At 43.7% G+C, this 20,870-nt stretch overlaps 1 protein-coding gene across 4 annotated transcripts; it reads left to right on the forward strand.

Annotated features, from left to right (window-relative positions):
- The first annotated feature begins 212 nt into the window (after nucleotides 1-212).
- Nucleotides 213-19,600, forward strand: LOC120037969 (5-aminolevulinate synthase, nonspecific, mitochondrial-like). Of its 4 annotated transcripts, none has more exons than XM_038983909.1 (11): nucleotides 213-381; nucleotides 3,809-4,043; nucleotides 4,764-4,949; nucleotides 6,575-6,712; nucleotides 10,935-11,154; nucleotides 11,615-11,799; nucleotides 13,504-13,683; nucleotides 14,404-14,568; nucleotides 15,238-15,506; nucleotides 16,184-16,346; nucleotides 19,089-19,600. In XM_038983909.1, the coding sequence occupies exons 2-11, from the start codon at nucleotides 3,830-3,832 to the stop codon at nucleotides 19,247-19,249; spliced, it is 1,881 nt and encodes a 626-aa protein (XP_038839837.1). In that variant the 5' UTR covers nucleotides 213-381; nucleotides 3,809-3,829; the 3' UTR covers nucleotides 19,250-19,600. The 4 variants fall into 4 exon arrangements, with proteins under 4 accessions (XP_038839837.1, XP_038839835.1, XP_038839838.1 ...); XM_038983907.1 differs by having other exon boundaries at nucleotides 4,761-4,949; nucleotides 19,089-19,249; XM_038983910.1 differs by lacking the exon at nucleotides 6,575-6,712 and having other exon boundaries at nucleotides 4,761-4,949.
- The last annotated feature ends 1,270 nt before the right edge of the window (nucleotides 19,601-20,870 follow it).

Raw genomic sequence — 20,870 nt, forward strand, 5'->3', positions numbered from 1 at the left:
CGTAGACTAATTGTATATTGCAACTGACTTGCCTAGTTAAATAGAGGTTAAATAAAATAAAAAATGAATGAGGATGTGAGTCACAGGTTGCTTTTGACATAATGGAACATTCTCTGGGGCAATAGGGGACTGTCTGGAGTGCTGTGACGTACACACTTATCCTCTCGCGAGATTTGGCATTAGTATTCGTTCTTATAAACCCGGTTGCCTATCCTTGTCCTTTCGTTCGTCCTCAGTGCAGGATAACGAAACGTAATTTATAAACAGTAGCTGTATGAACTATTAAGAGTGTTATATTTACACTAAAACAGCACTGAGATCTTTCCAAGACAATCTAGCTTTTTTACTTATTTGTGAGAGTGTGATCCGAAGCATATCGAGGTAAGCAAACGAGATCGCCTCCTTTCGTTCTTAGTTCCTCGGTCAGCCAGCTACTGTAGCCCGGCGTGCTAGTGGGTCTAACCGGGGCATATTTGGCTAAATGAAGATTTCGCTAGTGTTATTCATTGGGTTGCGATGACATTGAAATGTAAGTAGTTATTAAACCCGTAGGTATAGCTATGAAACTTAGTATCCATATGGAGTGGATACGTCTTATTGATTTTAAACAAATTATGACTGTTGTTGAATTATTCACGCACTATTGACTGTATTTGCGGTTTGCGTGACTTGTCTCCTCAGATTACACAGGAATGTAGGCTAGTTTGTAAAATAGTTGTATCAGGGCTGCCAACATTATGAAGAAAACTTGGAGTGAGATTTGCTATATGAATTTCATTGCCCTCTGGAACAACCCAAGACTAGGGACTGGGGGTCCTACGGCTCTAGACGATTTTACTGTTTTAAGGCAAATTTCCTGCAAATTCTATGTATTTTGACATGGTTTAGGTCTATGTCCAGGGTATACTCAAGTGTATTCAGGATAGCTTTGAACACTCAATTCGACGACTTTGTTATTTTGAGATTTTTGGAGTATGAAATGTAAAGTATGCAAATATTTGATACTAATTTTTGTTGTTGTTGGTTTGACACTTTTATTCAGTGACTAATGAAATGAGAGAGGGAGACAGGCAAATGGTAGAAACGGTTGGAGGCAGGGATTGATCCCTGTTCTCAGGTGGAAAGTTGTATGCAACACATGCTATGTGTTACCACTACACCAAGGCTCTGCACAGGAAATGTTAATTTGGTTATTAGCATTTCCTGTGTAAACTAATCATAGATTGCAGTCTGCTTATCCATAGACTGCTTTCAAGGCAAGGACTCAAACATGTTATATTTTGTCATTTGGGTTAACTATTTCTTTAAACTGGGGATGGAAGAAAATCCCGCTTGCTCTCCAGGAGTGTTGGCCACCCCAGAGATATGTTTCCCAGGTGATGGGTGTTTGAAACATTTTCTTGTTATAACAATTTAATGTGTCAAGATCAACCAACCTTCAAGGAAAGATGTAATGAATATCAATATCTAGGTGGTTTAGGTCTTCTAGTGTAACGGATGTGAAATGGCTAGCTAGTTAGCGGGTACGCGCTAGTAGCGTTTCAATCAGTTACGTCATTTGCTCTGAAGCCTAGAAGTAGGGTTGCCCCTTGCTCTGCAAGGGCCGCGGCTTTTGTGGAGCGATGGGTAACGACGCTTCGTGGGTGACCGTTGTTGATGTGTGCAGAGGGTCCCTGGTTCGCGCCCGTGTCGGGGCGAGGGGACGGTACTAAAGTTATACTGTTACACCAGCTATAGATCAATATCCAGGTGGTTTATGTCTACTAGCTATAGATCAATATCCAGGTGGTTTATGTCTACTAGCTATAGATCAATATCCAGGTGGTTTAGGTCTACTAGCTATAGATCAATACCCAGGTGGTTTAGGTCTACTAGCAGAAGAGCCTTGCCATCGTCTTACATAGACAGTATGTGTTATCCCCATACCCTCTCTGCCTAGCATGTACACAATACTAAAATGTCAAATTTTGATTCCTGGGACATTTCAAATTCCAATGTTTATTTGTATGACTTATTCCAAACTGTTCAATGAACGGCTGCAAACAAACAAAAAATGCATAGCCTCATATCATTCATTTTCAAAGACACAAGTAGGCATTTCAGATATGTGATTACTCTGAATTGGGAATACGTGGAATAGTAAAATAAGTGTGTGGAATAGCAGTATTGTTCTTGTTGACAGTTAATTAACCTGTATTTTAGCCCATTGTTAAGAATGAGAATTGTTCCAGTGATCAGACTAAATAAAGTAAAGGGGTAATAAAATCTCCTGAAGAAAATATGATGTAACTCTGCCCAAACTATTTTATATGTATTGTCCCCCCCCCCCCCCCCCCCCCCCCTCTAGAATCAAACGTACACTTCTGGGTTCACAATCTGTTATACAAAATTGTTTTCAGTTCCAAATCAGGTCACCTTACCAAACTTCCCTGCTAAAACATACTGTAGAGCTGTCACCTTTTCGTTGTCACAGCCTAAATCCCCATCACCAAACGAGAGGGCTAACAAGTGTGGATTAAATCAAATTTAGTACATGCTGTCAAAAGACTGCATTCTTTAATAGGGAGGGGAGTAACAGCAACTTCATTTTGTTGACAACATTGTACATAAAACTAGTGTTAGCGTTCTGCAGTTTTTAATAAACTCAGCGGAGAATGATCTCTCTCTCTCTCAGCTCAACTATAATCTTGAGGGGCGATTTCTTTTAAAACGCGCATCCAATTCACTTGATCCTTCACATGACTAGACCAGTCGTGTGCTTCAATGTGCCGCGGTTCACAGTGCTGTGGCAAGACAGGTCGATGGATAGAGATTCCGCGCACCAGTAGCACAGTTGAAAATGTAAAGGCATTGACTATACAATGTACTATTAAAAGCAGTACTTTCTAATGTGTGAGATACAAGAGGTGTGCCGTGAGGAGGGTGAAATGCGGGTCTCATGCCCAACGAGTTAGTAGCTCTGTTGTGTGATTTATTTTCAACGTCAAATAGATTTTTGGCATGCTTTAAAAAATATATATATAATATTCCAGGAATAAGACATTTTTTATTTGAAACACATTCCAGTGTCATCATTGGAAGCAAAAAAAATATAAAAAAACTTTTGGAAACTGAAAAGTGTTTCCAAGAAAAATGTCTTATTCCTGGAATGAGGAAGTCTGTCTAGGAAACGTATCCTCCATTCAGTAGCCAGGCACATAGCAGGAGAAAAGTTTGGAAACTGAAGAGTTTTTCTGTTTGTTGCCTTTTTTCAATACGTTTTCTCCCGTTTGTTCCTACTGAACGCTACCCTACTGCTTTCAGGAGTGGAATACTATGACCTAATATACTTAGCTCATGATGGACTTCAGTCTGTCAGCTTTGATGCATTGTTTAACTGTTTCACACTGCCTGATGGTAGAATAATGTATGTACTGATCAATCATTGTGAATATCTCATTGTTGTGTGAAGCATTGTATTTATCATGTAAAGAGCAGCATGTGATTGTGTATGTGTTTCATTAGTTTTACTATGTCACTGGCATATTCCTATCCCACAGACTGCACTGTTTTGACAAAGGCCCTATGACCTACGTGCTTCAGATAAGAAATGTGAATGCATAGCCGTCCATAACACATTACAATGTTCAACTTCTCACTCAGAGCAAAGAATCGTATAGCTTTATTGATTACAACTTGGGGAAATTGTTTTAAAGGACAAGACTTGTATCAATGACAAACACATGATAGAAAAACCCATTGAAGGCGCCTTATCACCCATGAAATGTCTGGTTTACAGGATATCCTGATCTTATCTCTTTTCCCTCAGGCTTGGACAATCGTTAAAAGGATGGACACTATAATTCGACGCTGCCCATTCCTGTCCCGTGTTCCCCAGGCCTTCTTCCAGCAGGCCCGGAAATCGCTGGTGGTCTATGCCCAGAAATGTCCTGTGATGATGGACCTGGCTTCCAAGCCTCTGGCCCGCTCCCTCTGTTCCTCCTCGGCTAGCTTCCAGAAGGCTGATGACACCGTGACTTCCACCCAGACATCAGCCGATAAGGGTAGGTGATCTTGTGACACCGTGACTTCAGCCTATACATCAGCCGAGAAGGGTAGGTGATCTTGTGACACCGTGACTTCAGCCTAGACATTAGCCGAGAAGGGTAGGTGATCTTGTGACACCGTGACTTCAGCCTAGACATCAGCAGAGAAGGGTAGGTGATCTTGTGACACTGTGACTTCAGCCTAGACATCAGCAGAGAAGGGTAGGTGATCTTGTGACACTGTGACTTCAGCCTAGACATCAGCAGAGAAGGGTAGGTGATCTTGTGACACCGTGACTTCAGCCTAGACATCAGCAGAGAAGGGTAGGTGATCTTGTGACACTGACTTCAGCCCAGACATCAGCAGAGAAGGGTAGGTGATCTTGTGACACTGTGACTTCAGCCTAGACATCAGCCGAGAAGGGTAGGTGATCTTGTGACTTCAGCCTAGACATCAGCAGAGAAGGGTAGGTGATCTTGTGACACCGTGACTTCAGCCTAGAGATTAGCCGAGAAGGGATCTGGTCATAAACTGTAACATCATGATGTGGTGTTAGGTTAATATATAAAAAATGGCCCCAATGTTTCCTCAGTTGGAAAGATCTCTAGGGCTATGTTTTTCCAACCTGCTCACATCATTAGGACAAACCACTCGTAGTATTGTGTACGTTTTTAAAAGGTCTGTATCTGTTTGTTGCTCTTAGTCTCCTAACCCTAGTATCTTCTGCGCTTTAGTAGCCGATGGAGGCACCACCAACAAGCTGCCTCAGAGCCACCCCCATCCCATGCCCCCCTCTGGCCAGGCCTCGGTGGCCTCCAAGTGCCCCTTCCTGGCAGCTGAGATGGGCCAGAACAGCAGTGTGGTGCGCCAGGCCAGCATCCAGCTGCAGGAGGATGTGCAGGAGGTCCGCACCGTCCAGAAAGGTAAACAATGGGTTAAACTCCCTGGAGCTTTGTTCCTTTATTGCAGGGGTCGGTACTTCAGGGGGTCCGCACCGTCCAGAAAGGTACACAATGGGATAAACTCCCTGGAGCTTTGTTCCTTTGTTGCAGGGGTCAGTACTTCAGGGGGTTCGCGGACAGATGTAAACATTCAATATATTTTTTTTTTAATTAACATTACTAACAGATTTTAAATACATTTTGGACAAGGGATCTGTGGAATCGGTTTAGAGGGTGTAGTACAATGTCAAACTATTCATCCACAGTATTCTGTTCTTAACCCTGGGCAACATGGGCCTGGGAGGCTCACAGGGATATTAGTATCCACTGCAGTACTCTACAAATGTTTATTATTTTTTAAAAACTCAATACTGATATATATATATTTTTTAACTTAAAACTTTTCAGTTTTAAAGCTTAAATTACAGTGCATTTCTCTCTGCCTCATGGCAAAATGTGTAGAATTGCAGGAATTTAGCTTAAACTGCTAAATCTTCTCTCCAATTCAAAGAGGCTAGCTTTTAAAATGTTGCTTCCCAGGGCCTAAGACTTGGTTCGTCCAGCCATGCACTGCCAAAGTCGTAGTAAAACCCCTTGTATGCATTTTTTAAATCTTTAAAAAAAAATCTTACTCGAGTTCTGATTTAAGTGGTGTCCCTGATCAAATTGATATCACAAAAGGGGTCCCTGGCCCCAAACATTTGGAGAACCCCTGCTTTATTGATACAGATGGAGTATATTTTTTGGGGCTCCCGAGTAGCGCAGCGGTCTAAGGCACTGCATCTCAGTGCTAGAGGCGTCACTACAGACCCCGGTGAACGTCTGTCAGGAGCTCTACCGGGGCAGTCCCGTTAGTTCTCTTATATACTGCAGACAAGTTATATTTGCATAATTTAACGTTTGCTTCATTCATGTGACGACCAATACTGGTTCATAACATGTGACAGACCAACACCTCACGAGGCATCTTCTCTCTAAGCTGAGACTGTGAAACTGAGAGCTCCCTTTCTCTAAACAAGGTTCTGGGTGTACTGAGAGCTCATTCAATCTGCCACTTGCATGAACACACAAATTAGTTATTAACAAAGCACAAACAAACATTTCCATCACAGGATGTATTTTCTCATTTCCTTCTTGTCACGGGAATGTTCAATCCCAATGATAATAACTAACAATCAATTAAGCTTTGACCAATCCCGAGGTTTGTAAGACCATGGGTTTAATCATAATTAGGCAAAGACTCCGCTTATGCAAAAGGTCCGTACAGTTTATTCAGAGAACGTTCTGAAATCAAAAATGCAAACACAGTCTTTATAACACACACACACAAACAAGTTCAAATCTTAAACTACGCCTTGCTCAGACAGTCGGTGTTTTTCCACTATACAGATACGTTGTTTCTTTTAATCTGCAACATGTTTCATAATTTTCTGCGAGCCTAACAGTTTCTCCCCTCCACGGGTGGAGACAGAATGTCCTGTAAGGGACACAGTAGTCCAGCTTGTCTGTCGATAGCTCCTCTTATCAACCTCTCTGTCTCCCCGGACGTGACCCCTATACCTCTCTGTCTCCCCAGACGTGACCCCTATACCTCTCTGTCTCCCCAGACGTGACCCCAGCCCAGGCTCTGGCCAGTAGTTCCTCCTCAAAGTCTGGAGGTCTTACCCGAACCGATCTGATGAAGAAGCTGCTGAATCAACGTCCAACCAGGGTGTCCCATTTACTGCAGGAGAACATGCCCAGCTGTGAGTCACATGACCAGACTATTCAAACCAAACTTTATTGTTCTTGCCGTAGAGACTCATTTAAACGAATGAGTTCTATTTAAAAAAAAAAAAACGTTGTCATTGTGCAGCCGTGAACATATAAGGTACAATAGAGTATATACAGTCAGTTGACAAAACATTAGGAACACCTCATATTTGAGTGGCACATAGGGCTGTTGCCTATTGTAACCGTTGAGTCACTGTTATCTCCGCTTATGCTCTCTGGACATGTTCGTAGTACCCAACTCACTCATGATCGTCAGGTCCTAATGGCCTGCTACTCAGGTATTGTCCCTTTTTAACCTCTCTGACATCAATGCAAATTAAATGGAAAATCACATCAAACACTTATCAACACAGGAGGGCTATTGTACCTTTAAAACACACCTCACTGTGATGATCAATTTTAAAGAAAGACGTTCAACAGCAGGTTTGAAACTGAGTGTAAAAACATGGTCCTAGTGGATGTTGTTTCAAAGCTTAACACAATGAAATGGACACCGCTTTCTAAGGTGATGATCTATTCCAAAACACCCAGATGCATATTAGAGATTACGTATAGGCCTTATGCCGCCAAAATACCTGAATTAAAATAACGATGGTGCCTTTTATTTACAATACATACCTCGACCGCATATTACACATAGCAGAAAAACATTACAAAAAAAGTGATTTGATGTCTTTACTACGTGTTTGGTCTAGCCTATACTGAAATGAAACCTAGCTATTTATATAATTAAGGCTGACGCATTACATTTAGCCACAGAATATAACGCCACTGTACATTTCCATGTTCTCCTCCTCCTCTGTCCTTCAATACTTCCTCCAGCACACAGAAAGAGGGGCTGGCAACAGTTTAATGAAAAATATGTTTCGTTGTGAAAACATGATCCCAAAACACTTCACTTGGTTTCACAAATGAAGCAGTGGGTAGCTGCAGGAACAGGGTTGGAGAGCCCATGGCATATAGAGTACTGGGCAGAATATTATCTGTCATGCAGTGAGAGCATGCTCCTCAAACAGTGGTTGATGTCTGGTTAAATACCCCGAGTAGCCTACCATGCATGAGTGAAAAGCCGAGGGGGGGGGGGGGGGGGGTGGTGGTGGTGGTGAGTGGTGAGTGGCCTCCATTCTCTATTGGAGTGGATATGGATGACGGCTTATTTCCCCCTCCACATTTTGATAATGGGCCATTCCAAATCTAAACACACTTTCCATATTAGTAAAGATGAGAATTAATTGATCTGTGAAATTATTATGTTCCCCAGCAAGAAGGGGGAACTAACAGAGTCACTGACAACAACCAACATGAAACAGGTGGGGTTTTAGGAGGGGTTCTGAAAGACACTCATGGGGGATTCCACTGAACGTTGACTAGTAACAACAACTGGAAACTAAAAGACACCCAGCATGAGACCCACTAAGAAGCAAACAAAATAAAAACCCACACCAAACTTAGACAGGAAGCAAACAAAATGAAAACAGGGAAGATCAGATAAAGGATTTTTTTTTCAAGAAATCATCTAGGGAGAAACAACTAAAGGTGTTAACCTCCACATCTCGTTAGTCAGTAACATACTGGCTAATGAGGCGACCAACCAGCACAGGAGTAACACGTAACGAGGTGACTAACGAGGTGACTAACGAGGTGACCAACCAGCACAAGAGTAACACATACTAACGAGGTGACCAACCAGCACAGGAGTAACACATACTGACTAACGAGGTGACCAACCAGCACAGGAGTAACACGTACTGAATAACGACGTGACCAACCAGCACAGGAGTAACACATACCGACTAACGAGGTGACCAACCAGCACAGGAGTAACACATACTGAATAACGAGGTGACCAACCAGCACAGGAGTAACACATACTGAATAACGACGTGACCAACCAGCACAGGAGTAACACATACCGACTAACGAGGTGACCAACCAGCACAGGAGTAACACATACCGACTAATGAGGTGACCAACCAGCACAGGAGTAACGCATATCGACTAGCGAGGTGACCAACCAGCACAGGAGTAACACATACCGACTAACGAGGTGAAAAATCTAAGCCTGTAACAGATGGGTGAAAATACTGTATGATCACTTGATGAGAGCAGCTGTGCAGCCTGAGGCAAGGAACAGAGCGCAAGCCTTTTTTGCGACTTTCTTATATCATCAATAGCCTTTAGTCGCATCATACAGTCCACACAGTACATTCAGACCCCTTGACTTTTTCCACATTTTGTTATATTACAGCTTTATTCTATAATTGATTCAATTATTATTTCTCATCGATCTACACACAATACCCCATAATGACATCACAATACCCCATAATGACATCACAATACCCCATAATGACATCACAATACCCCATAATGACATCACAATACCCCATAATGACAAAGTGAAAACCGTTTTTTTAATGTATTAAATAAACATACCTAATTTACATAGGTATTCAGACCCTTTTCTAGGAGACTCGAAATTGAACTCACGTGTATCCTGTTTCCATTGATCATCCTTGATGTTTTGACAACTTGATTGGTTTACCTGTGGTCAATTCGATTGATTGGACATGATTTGGAAAGACACACACCTGTCTATATAAAAGGTCCCACAGTTGACCATGCATGACAGAGTAAAAACTTAGCCATGAGATCTCAAGGCTTAAAAATCTCTCTCTAACATGTCTCCTTCCCTCCATCTACACTGATTTGAAGTGGATTAAACACATGAAATCAATAAGGGCTCATAGCTATAACCTGGATTCACCTGGTCAGTCTGTCACGGAAAGAACAGTAGTCACACACACACACACACACACCAAGTATCTCCTAGCTCTGTTATCAATAAAACCCAGGGTGCATTCATACACTTCTCCTATTACTTCCCAGTTTAGGTTACACACACACACACACACACACACACACACACACACACACACACACACACACACACCAAGTATCTCCTAGCTCTGTTATCAATAAAACCCAGGGTGCATTCATACACTTCTCCTATTACTTCCCAGTTTAGGTTACACACACACACACACACACACACACACACACACACACACACACACACACACACACACACACACACAACTATGAAACATGGAATACAACCGAAAGAGACCCGTTCAAAGTGTTCTGAAAGAGGATAGAAGCATGTTCTCTCTGGTCTTTTACTAAAACGGGACACCTCGATGTGATCTTTACCGTCTCTAAAACGGGACACCTCGATGTGATCTTTACCGTCTCTAAAACGGGACACCTCGATGTGATCTTTACCGTCTCTAAAACGGGACACCTCGATGTGATCTTTACCGTCTCTAAAACGGGACACCTCGATGCGATCTTTACCGTCTCTAAAACGGGACACCTCGATGCGATCTTTACCGTCTCTAAAACGGGACACCTCGGTGCGATCTTTACCGTCTCTAAAACGGGACACCTCGATGCGATCTTTACCGTCTCTAAAACGGGACACCTCGGTGCGATCTTTACCGTCTCTAAAACGGGACACCTCGGTGCGATCTTTACCGTCTCTAAAACGGGACACCTCGGTGCGATCTTTACCGTCTCTAAAACGGGACACCTCGGTGCGATCTTTACCGTCTCTAAAACGGGACACCTCGGTGCGATCTTTACCGTCTCTAAAACGGGACACCTCGGTGCGATCTTTACCGTCTCTAAAACGGGACACCTCGATGCGATCTTTACCGTCTCTAAAACGGGACACCTCGATGCGATCTTTACCGTCTCTAAAACGGGACACCTCGGTGCGATCTTTACCGTCTCTAAAACGGGACACCTCGGTGCGATCTTTACCGTCTCTAAAACGGGACACCTCGGTGCGATCTTTACCGTCTCTAAAACGGGACACCTCGGTGCGATCTTTACCGTCTCTAAAACGGGACACCTCGGTGCGATCTTTACCGTCTCTAAAACGGGACACCTCGGTGCGATCTTTACCGTCTCTAAAACGGGACACCTCGGTGCGATCTTTACCGTCTCTAAAACGGGACACCTCGATGTGATCTTTACCGTCTCTAAAACGGGACACCTCGGTGCGATCTTTACCGTCTCTAAAACGGGACACCTCGGTGCGATCTTTACCGTCTCTAAAACGGGACACCTCGATGCGATCTTTACCGTCTCGCGCCTAATCATGTTTGCTTCCTTGTTGTCTCCCTGCAGTCTCTAACTTCCGCTACGACGAGTTCTTTGAGAGAAAGATTGAGGAGAAGAAGAGTGATCACACGTACCGTGTCTTTAAGACGGTAAACCGGCGGGCCACGGACTTCCCCATGGGTGACGACTACACCGATTCCCTTAGCGACAGGAGAGACGTGTCTGTGTGGTGCTCCAATGACTACCTGGGCATGAGCAGACACCCACGAGTCGTCAACTCCATCACGTAAGTAGCCGGACAACTGGTGATGAGTTGGTAGTTGGATGGATAGATAAATGAAGACACAGACAGGTGGTGCTCAGTAGGGCTATATAAAGGGGCTGTTTTGATTTCCAATTGAAACTGAGAATTAGCATTTTTCCGCAGATAGTAGTACCTCCCAGTTTTAACTCTTTCAAAACATTTGTTCTTGTTACCTACTGAACACAACCATGGATAGATCAATGGGCTATATTTCTCCCCGAGGAGACGGGACAAAACTGTTAGTTTCACTAAGAACCAATTACCTATTCATTAGCCTTTCTGTAGATGCTGTTAATGACCCAGGGAAGGTGTATACGTGGTAATTGGCCAGTTTTACTATTGTTTCCTGTTTGTCTGGTGTTCTTGACAGAGGAGACGTTGGGTGTAATCATGGTTCCCGAGGATGTTGTTTACCGTTGTTGCTGTTGACCGTTGTTTCCAGGGAGACGTTGCGTAAGCACGGCAGTGGTGCTGGAGGAACCAGGAACATCTCTGGGACCAGTAAGTTCCATGTGGAACTGGAGCAGGAACTAGCAGATCTCCACAGGAAGGACGCTGCGCTACTCTTCACTTCCTGCTTCGTAGCCAATGACTCCACTCTGTTCACCCTGGCCAAGATGATACCAGGTAAGCATATCACCTTATCTGTACTGAACTAACACAATGTACTTACAAGGCCAGTTAAATAATAATAATCACCTGAACGAACAGACATTGTAGCCTGCCTCTCGGACCAGGTAATCCCCTCACCTGACCTGAACTAACAGACGTTGTAGGCTGCCTCTCGGACCAGGTAATCCCCTCACCTGACCTGAACTAACAGACCTTGTAGCCTGCCTCTCGGACCAGGTAATCCCCTCACCTGACCTGAACTAACAGACGTTGTAGCCTGCCTCTCGGACCAGGTAATTCCCTCACCTGACCTGAACTAACAGACCTTGTAGCCTGCCTCTCGGACCAGGTAATCCCCTCACCTGACCTGAACTAACAGACCTTGTAGCCTGCCTCTCGGACCAGGTAATCCCCTCACCTGACCTGAACTAATGACATTGTAGCCCGCCTCTCGGACCAGGTAATTCCCTCACCTGACCTGAACTAACAGACGTTGTAGCCTGCCTCTCGGACCAGGTAATCCCCTCACCTGACCTGAACTAACAGACCTTGTAGCCTGCCTCTCGGACCAGGTAATCCCCTCACCTGACCTGAACTAACAGACCTTGTAGCCTGCCTCTCGGACCAGGTAATCCCCTCACCTGACCTGAACTAACAGACCTTGTAGCCTGCCTCTCGGACCAGGTAATCCCCTCACCTGACCTGAACTAACAGACCTTGTAGCCTGCCTCTCGGACCAGGTAATCCCCTCACCTGACCTGAACTAACAGACCTTGTAGCCTGCCTCTCGGACCAGGTAATCCCCTCACCTGACCTGAACTAATGACATTGTAGCCCGCCTCTCGGACCAGGTAATTCCCTCACCTGACCTGAACTAACAGACGTTGTAGCCCGCCTCTCGGACCAGGTAATTCCCTCACCTGACCTGAACTAACAGACATTGTAGCCTGCCTCTCGGACCAGGTAATCCCCTCACCTGACCTGAACTAACAGACGTTGTAGCCTGCCTCTCGGACCAGGTAATTCCCTCACCTGACCTGAACTAACAGACGTTGTAGCCTACCTCTCGGACCAGGTAATCCCCTCACCTGACCTGAACTAACAGACATTGTAGCCTGCCTCTCGGACCAGGTAATCCCCTCACCTGACCTGAACTAACAGACGTTGTAGGCTGCCTCTCGGACCAGGTAATCCCCTCACCTGACCTGAACTAACAGACGTTGTAGTGACAAAATAAATAGCATCCTGTGCTCAACAGTCCCTCATGGCCAAGTGCCGGTTGAGCGGTTCCCTCATGGCCAAGTGCCGGTTGAGCGGTTCCCTCATGGCCAAGTGCCGGTTGAGCGGTTCCCTCATGGCCAAGTGCCGGTTGAGCGGTTCCCTCATGGCCAAGTGCCGGTTGAGCGGTTCCCTCATGGCCAAGTGCCGGTTGAGCGGTTCCCTCATGGCCAAGTGCCGGTTGAGCGGTTCCCTCATGGCCAAGTGCCGGTTGAGCGGTTCCCTCATGGCCAAGTGCCGGTTGAGCGGTTCCCTCTAGGCCAGGGCCTCGTTGAGGAGGGCTGCGTTGAGGGGGGCTTTACTGCAATGACTTCGATATGTTTAAAAAAATATATATTTTTGTTAGTGCATTCAACTGTACGTCGCTTTGGATTAGTACGTCTGCTAAATGACGAACGTGAAATGGTACTAAACGGGTGTTTTATTCCCCTCTCTCCCTAGGCTGTGAAATCTATTCTGATGCAGGGAATCATGCCTCAATGATCCAGGGCATTAGGAACAGCGGAGCCAAGAAATTTGTATTCCGTCACAATGACCACAACCACTTGAGAGAGCTGCTGTTGAAGTCAGACCCGTCCACTCCAAAGATCGTGGCCTTCGAGACAGTCCACTCCATGGATGGTGAGTGGATTAGAGATGTGTCACAAATGGCAGCCTGTTCCCTATGTGAAGAGCCTTAACGTGACCTGTGATGTGTAACTAAAACATCCCGTTGACGTCAGTGCTGTGATTTTATATAATGTTACAAGTTTGACTTGCCTGAGTAGTTCTAATCTGAATTTTGGGAGTTGACTCAGTGAACCCTGAATAGCAGGATATAACTCTCTTATTAAAATGTCTTATTACTGGTTATATGATATTTACTGTTGGTTCCTGTTGAAGAAATGTGTATATTAGGGCCCCCGGGGACAATGTCACTACCGCCGTACTCATTAGTATCGTGGCAAGGAAACAAAACACGAAGCTTTATTTAACTTCTTTAGGAAAACAGCCGTAATGTTGGAAACAAACCTCATTATGTTGTCATCCAGAGTCACATTTATTTATTTTCCAAGCTACATACGTCACATTATATTATATAATGTATAATATATTATTATATTTGATATACATCAGGTTTTTAAAGGACCAAACAGTTTGGTCTGCTTCGTGTTGACATTTTTTGACATGGAAAAAATATTTGCGATACTGGTATCGTTCTGGCTCTAGTGTAAATCCCTCCTGCTAAATTAGTTATATGATATTAACCCTTTTGTTGTTTTTAAAGGTATGGCGTGTCCCACTTTAACCCTGCTTTAAAATGCATCATTAAAAATGTTTTATTTTTTTCCCCTCTTAAAGGTGCGGTGTGTCCTCTGGATGAGTTGTGTGATGTGGCTCATGAGTTTGGTGCCATCACGTTTGTAGACGAGGTGCACGCGGTGGGGCTGTACGGCGCTAGGGGAGGAGGTATCGGGGACCGAGACGGCATCATGCACAAGATGGACATCATCTCTGGAACACTGGGTCAGTATTAAAACTTAACACGGTTCAAAATGGCACCAATGACTACTAGTTAACAGCGTTTACCCCCCCCCCCCACCCCAAACAGCACCATGTTTTAAAGCTTTTCTAAACCCCCCCCCAAGTTAGTTTTCCTGACATCCGTAGTCGAGTTTCTTCAGTCTTTTGTTGTCTGAATCCCTGACGCGAACAAGATTTCCCGGTCTATAATAATGGACTTTTCAGATTATCACCTAATGGGACACTGGAGAAACAGGAACTAGAATCTAATTTCCTGTTGCTAGGAGACCACAGCCCTGGGCAAGCTGAGAGACCAACCAGCGCACACACACACTACAGCAGGCCAATCATCTGTTGAGTTGCTTTGTCTTGATAGAATAGAAGCATGTCAAGATGACCAGAATAAAACCACACACACACACACACACACACACACACACACACACACACACAACCGCTTCACAACAACAAGACCTGTTGAATACCAAGTGGTCTAGAGGTAGAAAGAAAGAGTCCTATTTTCATCTCCAACAACCAGTGATGCTCTATTTGTTGTGAACCGGAAATATATCTCTCAGCTAAATGTTAATTTCCCTGCTCTAGAGGAGGAGCCTCAGTCGACCTGTTTTTAAATTTATAACGACGTGTTTAATGTTATCTTTGTTCTTCCAGGCAAGGCGTTCGGCTGCGTTGGAGGCTACATCGCCAGCACCGATGCCCTGGTGGACACGGTCCGTAGCTACGCTGCAGGCTTCATATTCACCACGTCTCTACCTCCCATGCTGCTGGCGGGCGCCCGCGAGTCCATCCAGATCCTTAAAGGGGAGGAGGGCCGCGCCCTCCGGAGGAAACACCAGCGTAACGTTAAGCTGCTGAGACAGATGCTCATGGACTCTGGACTGCCCGTCGTCCACTGTCCCTCTCACATCATCCCTGTCAGGGTGAGAATCACTACAAATTTATTGTCCCCATGTGAATCTGGAAACGTGTGAGGACGTCACTTCTCATTTTAGTTTCTCGTTCAACATACTTGCTGCTACGTCACTCAATCCTGATTTTTTTTTTTTTTTAAAGTCTCCCTTCCTTAACTGTTTTACGTTTCCCTGAGACCAACCAGAAATGTTTCCACGGTCAGATATTCCCAGGCGTTCGTAAAACAATCACACGTGTCGTCGTCTCGTTTTTGGGGATCACCAAATTTTGCGTGAATCAAACATGTATTCATGTAGGCTACACTGTCCTGCAAAAATCAACCCGTTGTTCCACATTTCGGGTCATTTTTTAAAAATGTGGTCACATGAGCGGCTGGAATCGGTACGCATAACATGATTATCGTAGCGTCCTTAGGGCCCTGAGTTATCCCTAACCAGATACAACTCCTGGGTCATGTCTATCAACTTGACACCTTCGAGATGTCATGGTGTAACTGTTGACCTTTTTATTTTATTTTTTATTTTTATTGTTAGTATGGATTGGCATAATATTGATTAGCCTCAACATTATTGATTTGACACGGTTAATATTGACTAAATGACATCCTCACCATTTATTAGTATTGATTGACATTCTCAATATGATTTTTCCATTGATTTGATTTTGTTGGATGTTGCCTGCGCAGGTGTCTGACGCGGAGAAGAACACGGAGGTTTGTGACGTCATGATGAGTCGTTACAACATCTACGTCCAGGCCATCAACTATCCCACGGTCGCCCGGGGGGAGGAGCTTCTACGCATCGCCCCCACACCGCACCACACCCCCCAGATGATGACGCACTTTGTCGGTAAGAGAGCAGGGTTTGGTCAAGCAAGTAAACGGGAAATGACTGCGGTGAAGGTTTTATATTGGTGCGTGTGTGTTTTTAAACATGGGTTGTGTTCAGTACTACCCACAAAACGTCAGAAAACCTTCTTAAACTAAAGGTAATGGCTGTACCCAAACCCTTGTTTTGTTACCCCCCCAAAGTGTTTCTGTTAGCAACGGTTTAGCTCTATTGAACACGACCCAGAATGACTTCTAGAGACGGGCACTATGTCACTCACACAAATTAATGTCGAGATTTAGATCTTCAACATTTTTTTCTAGCATGAGAGCTCTTTTTTTTTTAAATTTTATTTTTATTTATTTATTCTAGCTTTCAAATAGACACATTCTTCTCCTCTACCCTGCCACTGTTCCCTGGGTCCTTAATGTACAAGAGATGTGTTTTTGGTCAATATACCTGGTAATATAGTGGGCAATAAACAACTCTTAAAGGGGCCCATCTTCTGTATTTTCCAGAATTCATAAAAAAAATTAAAAAATCTTCTGTTTTAAAAAAAAAAAAATTAATTTATTTTTTACACTCCAATATTACGATTATTCATAGAACATACATTTTCATTGTTTGAGTCCATGTCAACGCTTAAATCACATCAGAAGACCAATTTTGAGCCCCTCCCTAAAAAAATGAACACATTTAGATTTGAGTGTAATTGCTCTTAAGCAAGAGGGGAATGTTGTATTAGCTGTGTTTCGGCTGTTAGGCCTAGCACAATTGATACAGATAATCATGATATCTTTCTGTCAGTCTACTCAATTAAAAAATGTTAAGAAGGTTTTTGGGCAAAGTCTTTGTCTACCCACAAGATTTGTATCATTAGCATGGCTAATTGGCTACATACGGAGTGATATAGACATCACTGACTGGCTACATACGGAGTGATATAGACATCACTGACTGGCTACATACAGAGTGATATAGACATCACTGACTGGCTACATACGGAGTGATATATAGACATCACTGACTGGCTACATACGGAGTGATATATAGACATCACTGACTGGCTACATACGGAGTGATATATAGACATCACTGACTGGCTACATACGGAGTGATATAGACATCACTGACTGGCTACATACGGAGTGATATAGACATCACTGACTGGCTACATACAGAGTGATATAGACATCACTGACTGGCTACATACGGAGTGATATAGACATCACTGACTGGCTACATACAGAGTGATATAGACATCACTGACTGGCTACATACGGAGTGATATAGACATCACTGACTGGCTACATACGGAGTGATATAGACATCACTGACTGGCTACATACGGAGTGATATAGACATCACTGACTGGCTACATACTGGCTACATACAGAGTGATATAGACATCACTGACTGGCTACATACAGAGTGATATAGACATCACTGACCGGCTACATACAGAGTGATATAGACATCACTGACCGGCTACATACAGAGTGATATAGACATCACTGACCGGCTACATACGGAGTGATATAGACATCACTGACCGGCTACATACGGAGTGATATAGACATCACTGACTGGCTACATACAGAGTGATATAGACATCACTGACTGGCTACATACAGAGTGATATAGACATCACTGACTGGCTACATACAGAGTGATATAGACATCACTGACTGGCTACATACAGAGTGATATAGACATCACTGACCGGCTACATACAGAGTGATATAGACATCACTGACCGGCTACATACGGAGTGATATAGACATCACTGACCGGCTACATACGGAGTGATATAGACATCACTGACTGGCTACATACGGAGTGATATATAGACATCACTGACTGGCTACATACGGAGTGATATATAGACATCACTGACTGGCTACATACGGAGTGATATAGACATCACTGACTGGCTACATACAGAGTGATAGACAAATGCGCGCACCAAACTGACAAACGGGCAGTATTCCTGGAAATTAAGATATTGTTACGTTTTTGCTTTAAATCAGTGTCCCCCCTGTGGGACGGTTGAGGTAATGTGCGCTAATGCGATTAGCATGAGGTTGTAAGTAACTAGAACATTTTCCAGGACTAAGACATATCTGATATGGGCAGAAAGCTTAAATTCTTGTTAATCTAACTGCACTGTCCAATTTACAGTAGCTATTACAGTGAAATAATACCATGCTATTGTTTGAGGAGAGTGCACAGTTATGAACTTGAAAATCTATTAATTAACCAATTAGGCACATTTTGGCAGACTTGATACAACATTTTGAACAGACATGCAATGGTTCTTTGGATCAGTCGAACACTTTATCTTTTACCAGATCTAATGTGTTCTCCAACATTAATTTCAAATTTCCACAAACTTCAAAGTGTTTCCTTTCAAATGGTATCAATAATATGCATATCCTTGCTTCAGGTCCTGAGCTACAGGCAGTTAGATTTGGGTATGTAATTTTAGGTGGAAATTGGGGGAAAAGGGTGCGGTCCTTAAGAGGTTTTAAGCCAATAGTGGCTAACCAGGGGTGGAATAATGTCAATGTAGCTTTGATTGGATAATAGCTGGTAGCTTTTATGTTTGACAGTTATCGATGGAACACATGTAAAAATATATATTTTTTAAAATAATAATTATTTGACAAACTACTCATAGATGGGCTGCAAGCTACTAGTAGCTTGTGATCTACCTGTTGGAGACCCCCTTTTTAAAAAAAAAACTATATTTCCCCTCTACAGAGAAGCTGGTTCAGACGTGGAAGGAGTCTGGTCTACCTCTGAAGCCCCATTCTTCTGGAGAGTGTAACTTCTGCCAGCAGCCGCTGCACTTTGAGCTGATGACTGAGAGAGAACAGTCTTACTTCAGAGGCCTGAGCCACCCCATCTCAGCTCACGCATGATGACACTACAGAATACACTCAACCCATTCCTCTTGTCTTGGTCCCAAATCACCCCCCCTCCCCCACTTCCCTCAGCCCTACATGTTTAGCTTTCACTTGCACCTCCGCCATATGCACGGCTGTCCCAAAGCTGAGGGATTAAAAATTATAGAGGGTTTTAAGGAGATAATTAGACACTCTGATAGCCACTTCGACCTGTGTTTGGAGTTTACGCAATTTCATACAAAAGAATGGAAAGACGTGCCTAATTATCTGTAATGTGCATTTGTTTGTCTAATTTTCAAAGCTTGATTCATGTAACAAATGGAATACCTCCCAAATTAAATATTTAACTGTTATCTTGTAAAACGACACGGGGAATTTGTTTAATTTTGAATTTCATGTTTGTTTTATTTGAATGTGTAACATGAATTGCATCATTGAAGTCAGAAGTGTGTGCTGTAGGTGATGGGTTTATTGATCCCCTCGCCACGCGCTGGAAGTCACCCTCTGAGTTTCGTCAGCAACACGGACCACTACTGTAGACCAGGTACCACTACTGTAGACCAGGTACCCCTACCGTAGACCGGGGCCCACTACCGTAGACCGGGGCCCACTACCGTAGACCGGGGCCCACTACCGTAGACCGGGGCCCACTACCGTAGACCAGGGCCCACTACCGTAGACCAGGGCCCACTACCGTAGACCAGGGCCCACTACCGTAGACCAGGGCCCATCGTGCTCTGGTTAAAAGTAGTGTACTGAATAGATCGTCTATATTCCTCAAACTCAACTCAGGACCAAGAAACCAGTTCCACTGCATTTTTCCCCTCCATTGTTCCCCTCTATTCAGGGACTGATTTAGACCTGGGGACAACAGGTGGGTGCAAATTAATTATCAGGTAGAACAGAAAACCAGCAGGCTCCGTCCCTCGTAGGGTCAGAGTTGAATACCGCTGGTCTATATGGTTTAAATACATTTGAGTAAAATAAGTTGAATGTTTGTGTTATGGTCACGTCTCTTGCCGTGAAAGACACTCGAGTTCTCTGGTTTGAAGTACTAACCCAATAAGGAGTTTATAACTCTTAAGGGCTGGTTTCCCAGACACAGCTATTGTAGCATTTACACCGGTAGCCCAATTCTGATGTTTGTTTGGTCAGAAGACCAATTAGTGTAAAAAAAACAATCACATCAGATCTTTTTCAGAGCTGATCTGATTCTGACAACAGAATTGGGCTGCCTGTGTAAATGCAGCCTTAGGGAGCTATATGCGATTCTCCGTTGACAATGATTCTTAGTTTAAGACTCGTGTTCAGGTTCTAATTCTCAGAGTAAAAAAAAAACTCTACGGACATTTATGAAAGTTTAACCAAGTTTAATTCTTCCCAGAGGGTCGATACAGCTGCATTCAGACAAAACATGTTTCCACCACCACAAGTGTGTGTGTTTATATACAGTGGGGAGAACAAGTATTTGATACACTGCCGATTTTGCAGGTTTTCCTACTTACAAAGCATGTAGACGTCTGTAATTTTTAATCATAGGTACACTTCAACTGTGAGAGACGGAATCTAAAACAAAAATCCAGAAAATCAAATTGTATGATTTTTAAGTAATTCATTTGCATTTTATTATACACTC

Source organism: Salvelinus namaycush, unplaced genomic scaffold (genome assembly GCF_016432855.1).
Source record: "Salvelinus namaycush isolate Seneca unplaced genomic scaffold, SaNama_1.0 Scaffold20, whole genome shotgun sequence".
In the NCBI taxonomy this organism is placed as follows: Eukaryota; Metazoa; Chordata; class Actinopteri; order Salmoniformes; family Salmonidae; genus Salvelinus; species Salvelinus namaycush.

What these genes read in the sequence shown, in the direction of transcription:
- LOC120037969 (XM_038983907.1), top strand. Translation starts at nt 3,830, where the DNA reads ATGGACACTATAATTCGACGCTGCCCATTCCTGTCCCGTGTTCCCCAG. An exon ending in CCTGGCCAAGATGATACCAG is followed by an intron (nt 11,800 to 13,503) that starts GTAAGCATATCA and finishes CTCTCTCCCTAG; the next exon opens with GCTGTGAAATCTATTCTGAT. An exon ending in CTCACATCATCCCTGTCAGG is followed by an intron (nt 15,507 to 16,183) that starts GTGAGAATCACT and finishes TTGCCTGCGCAG; the next exon opens with GTGTCTGACGCGGAGAAGAA.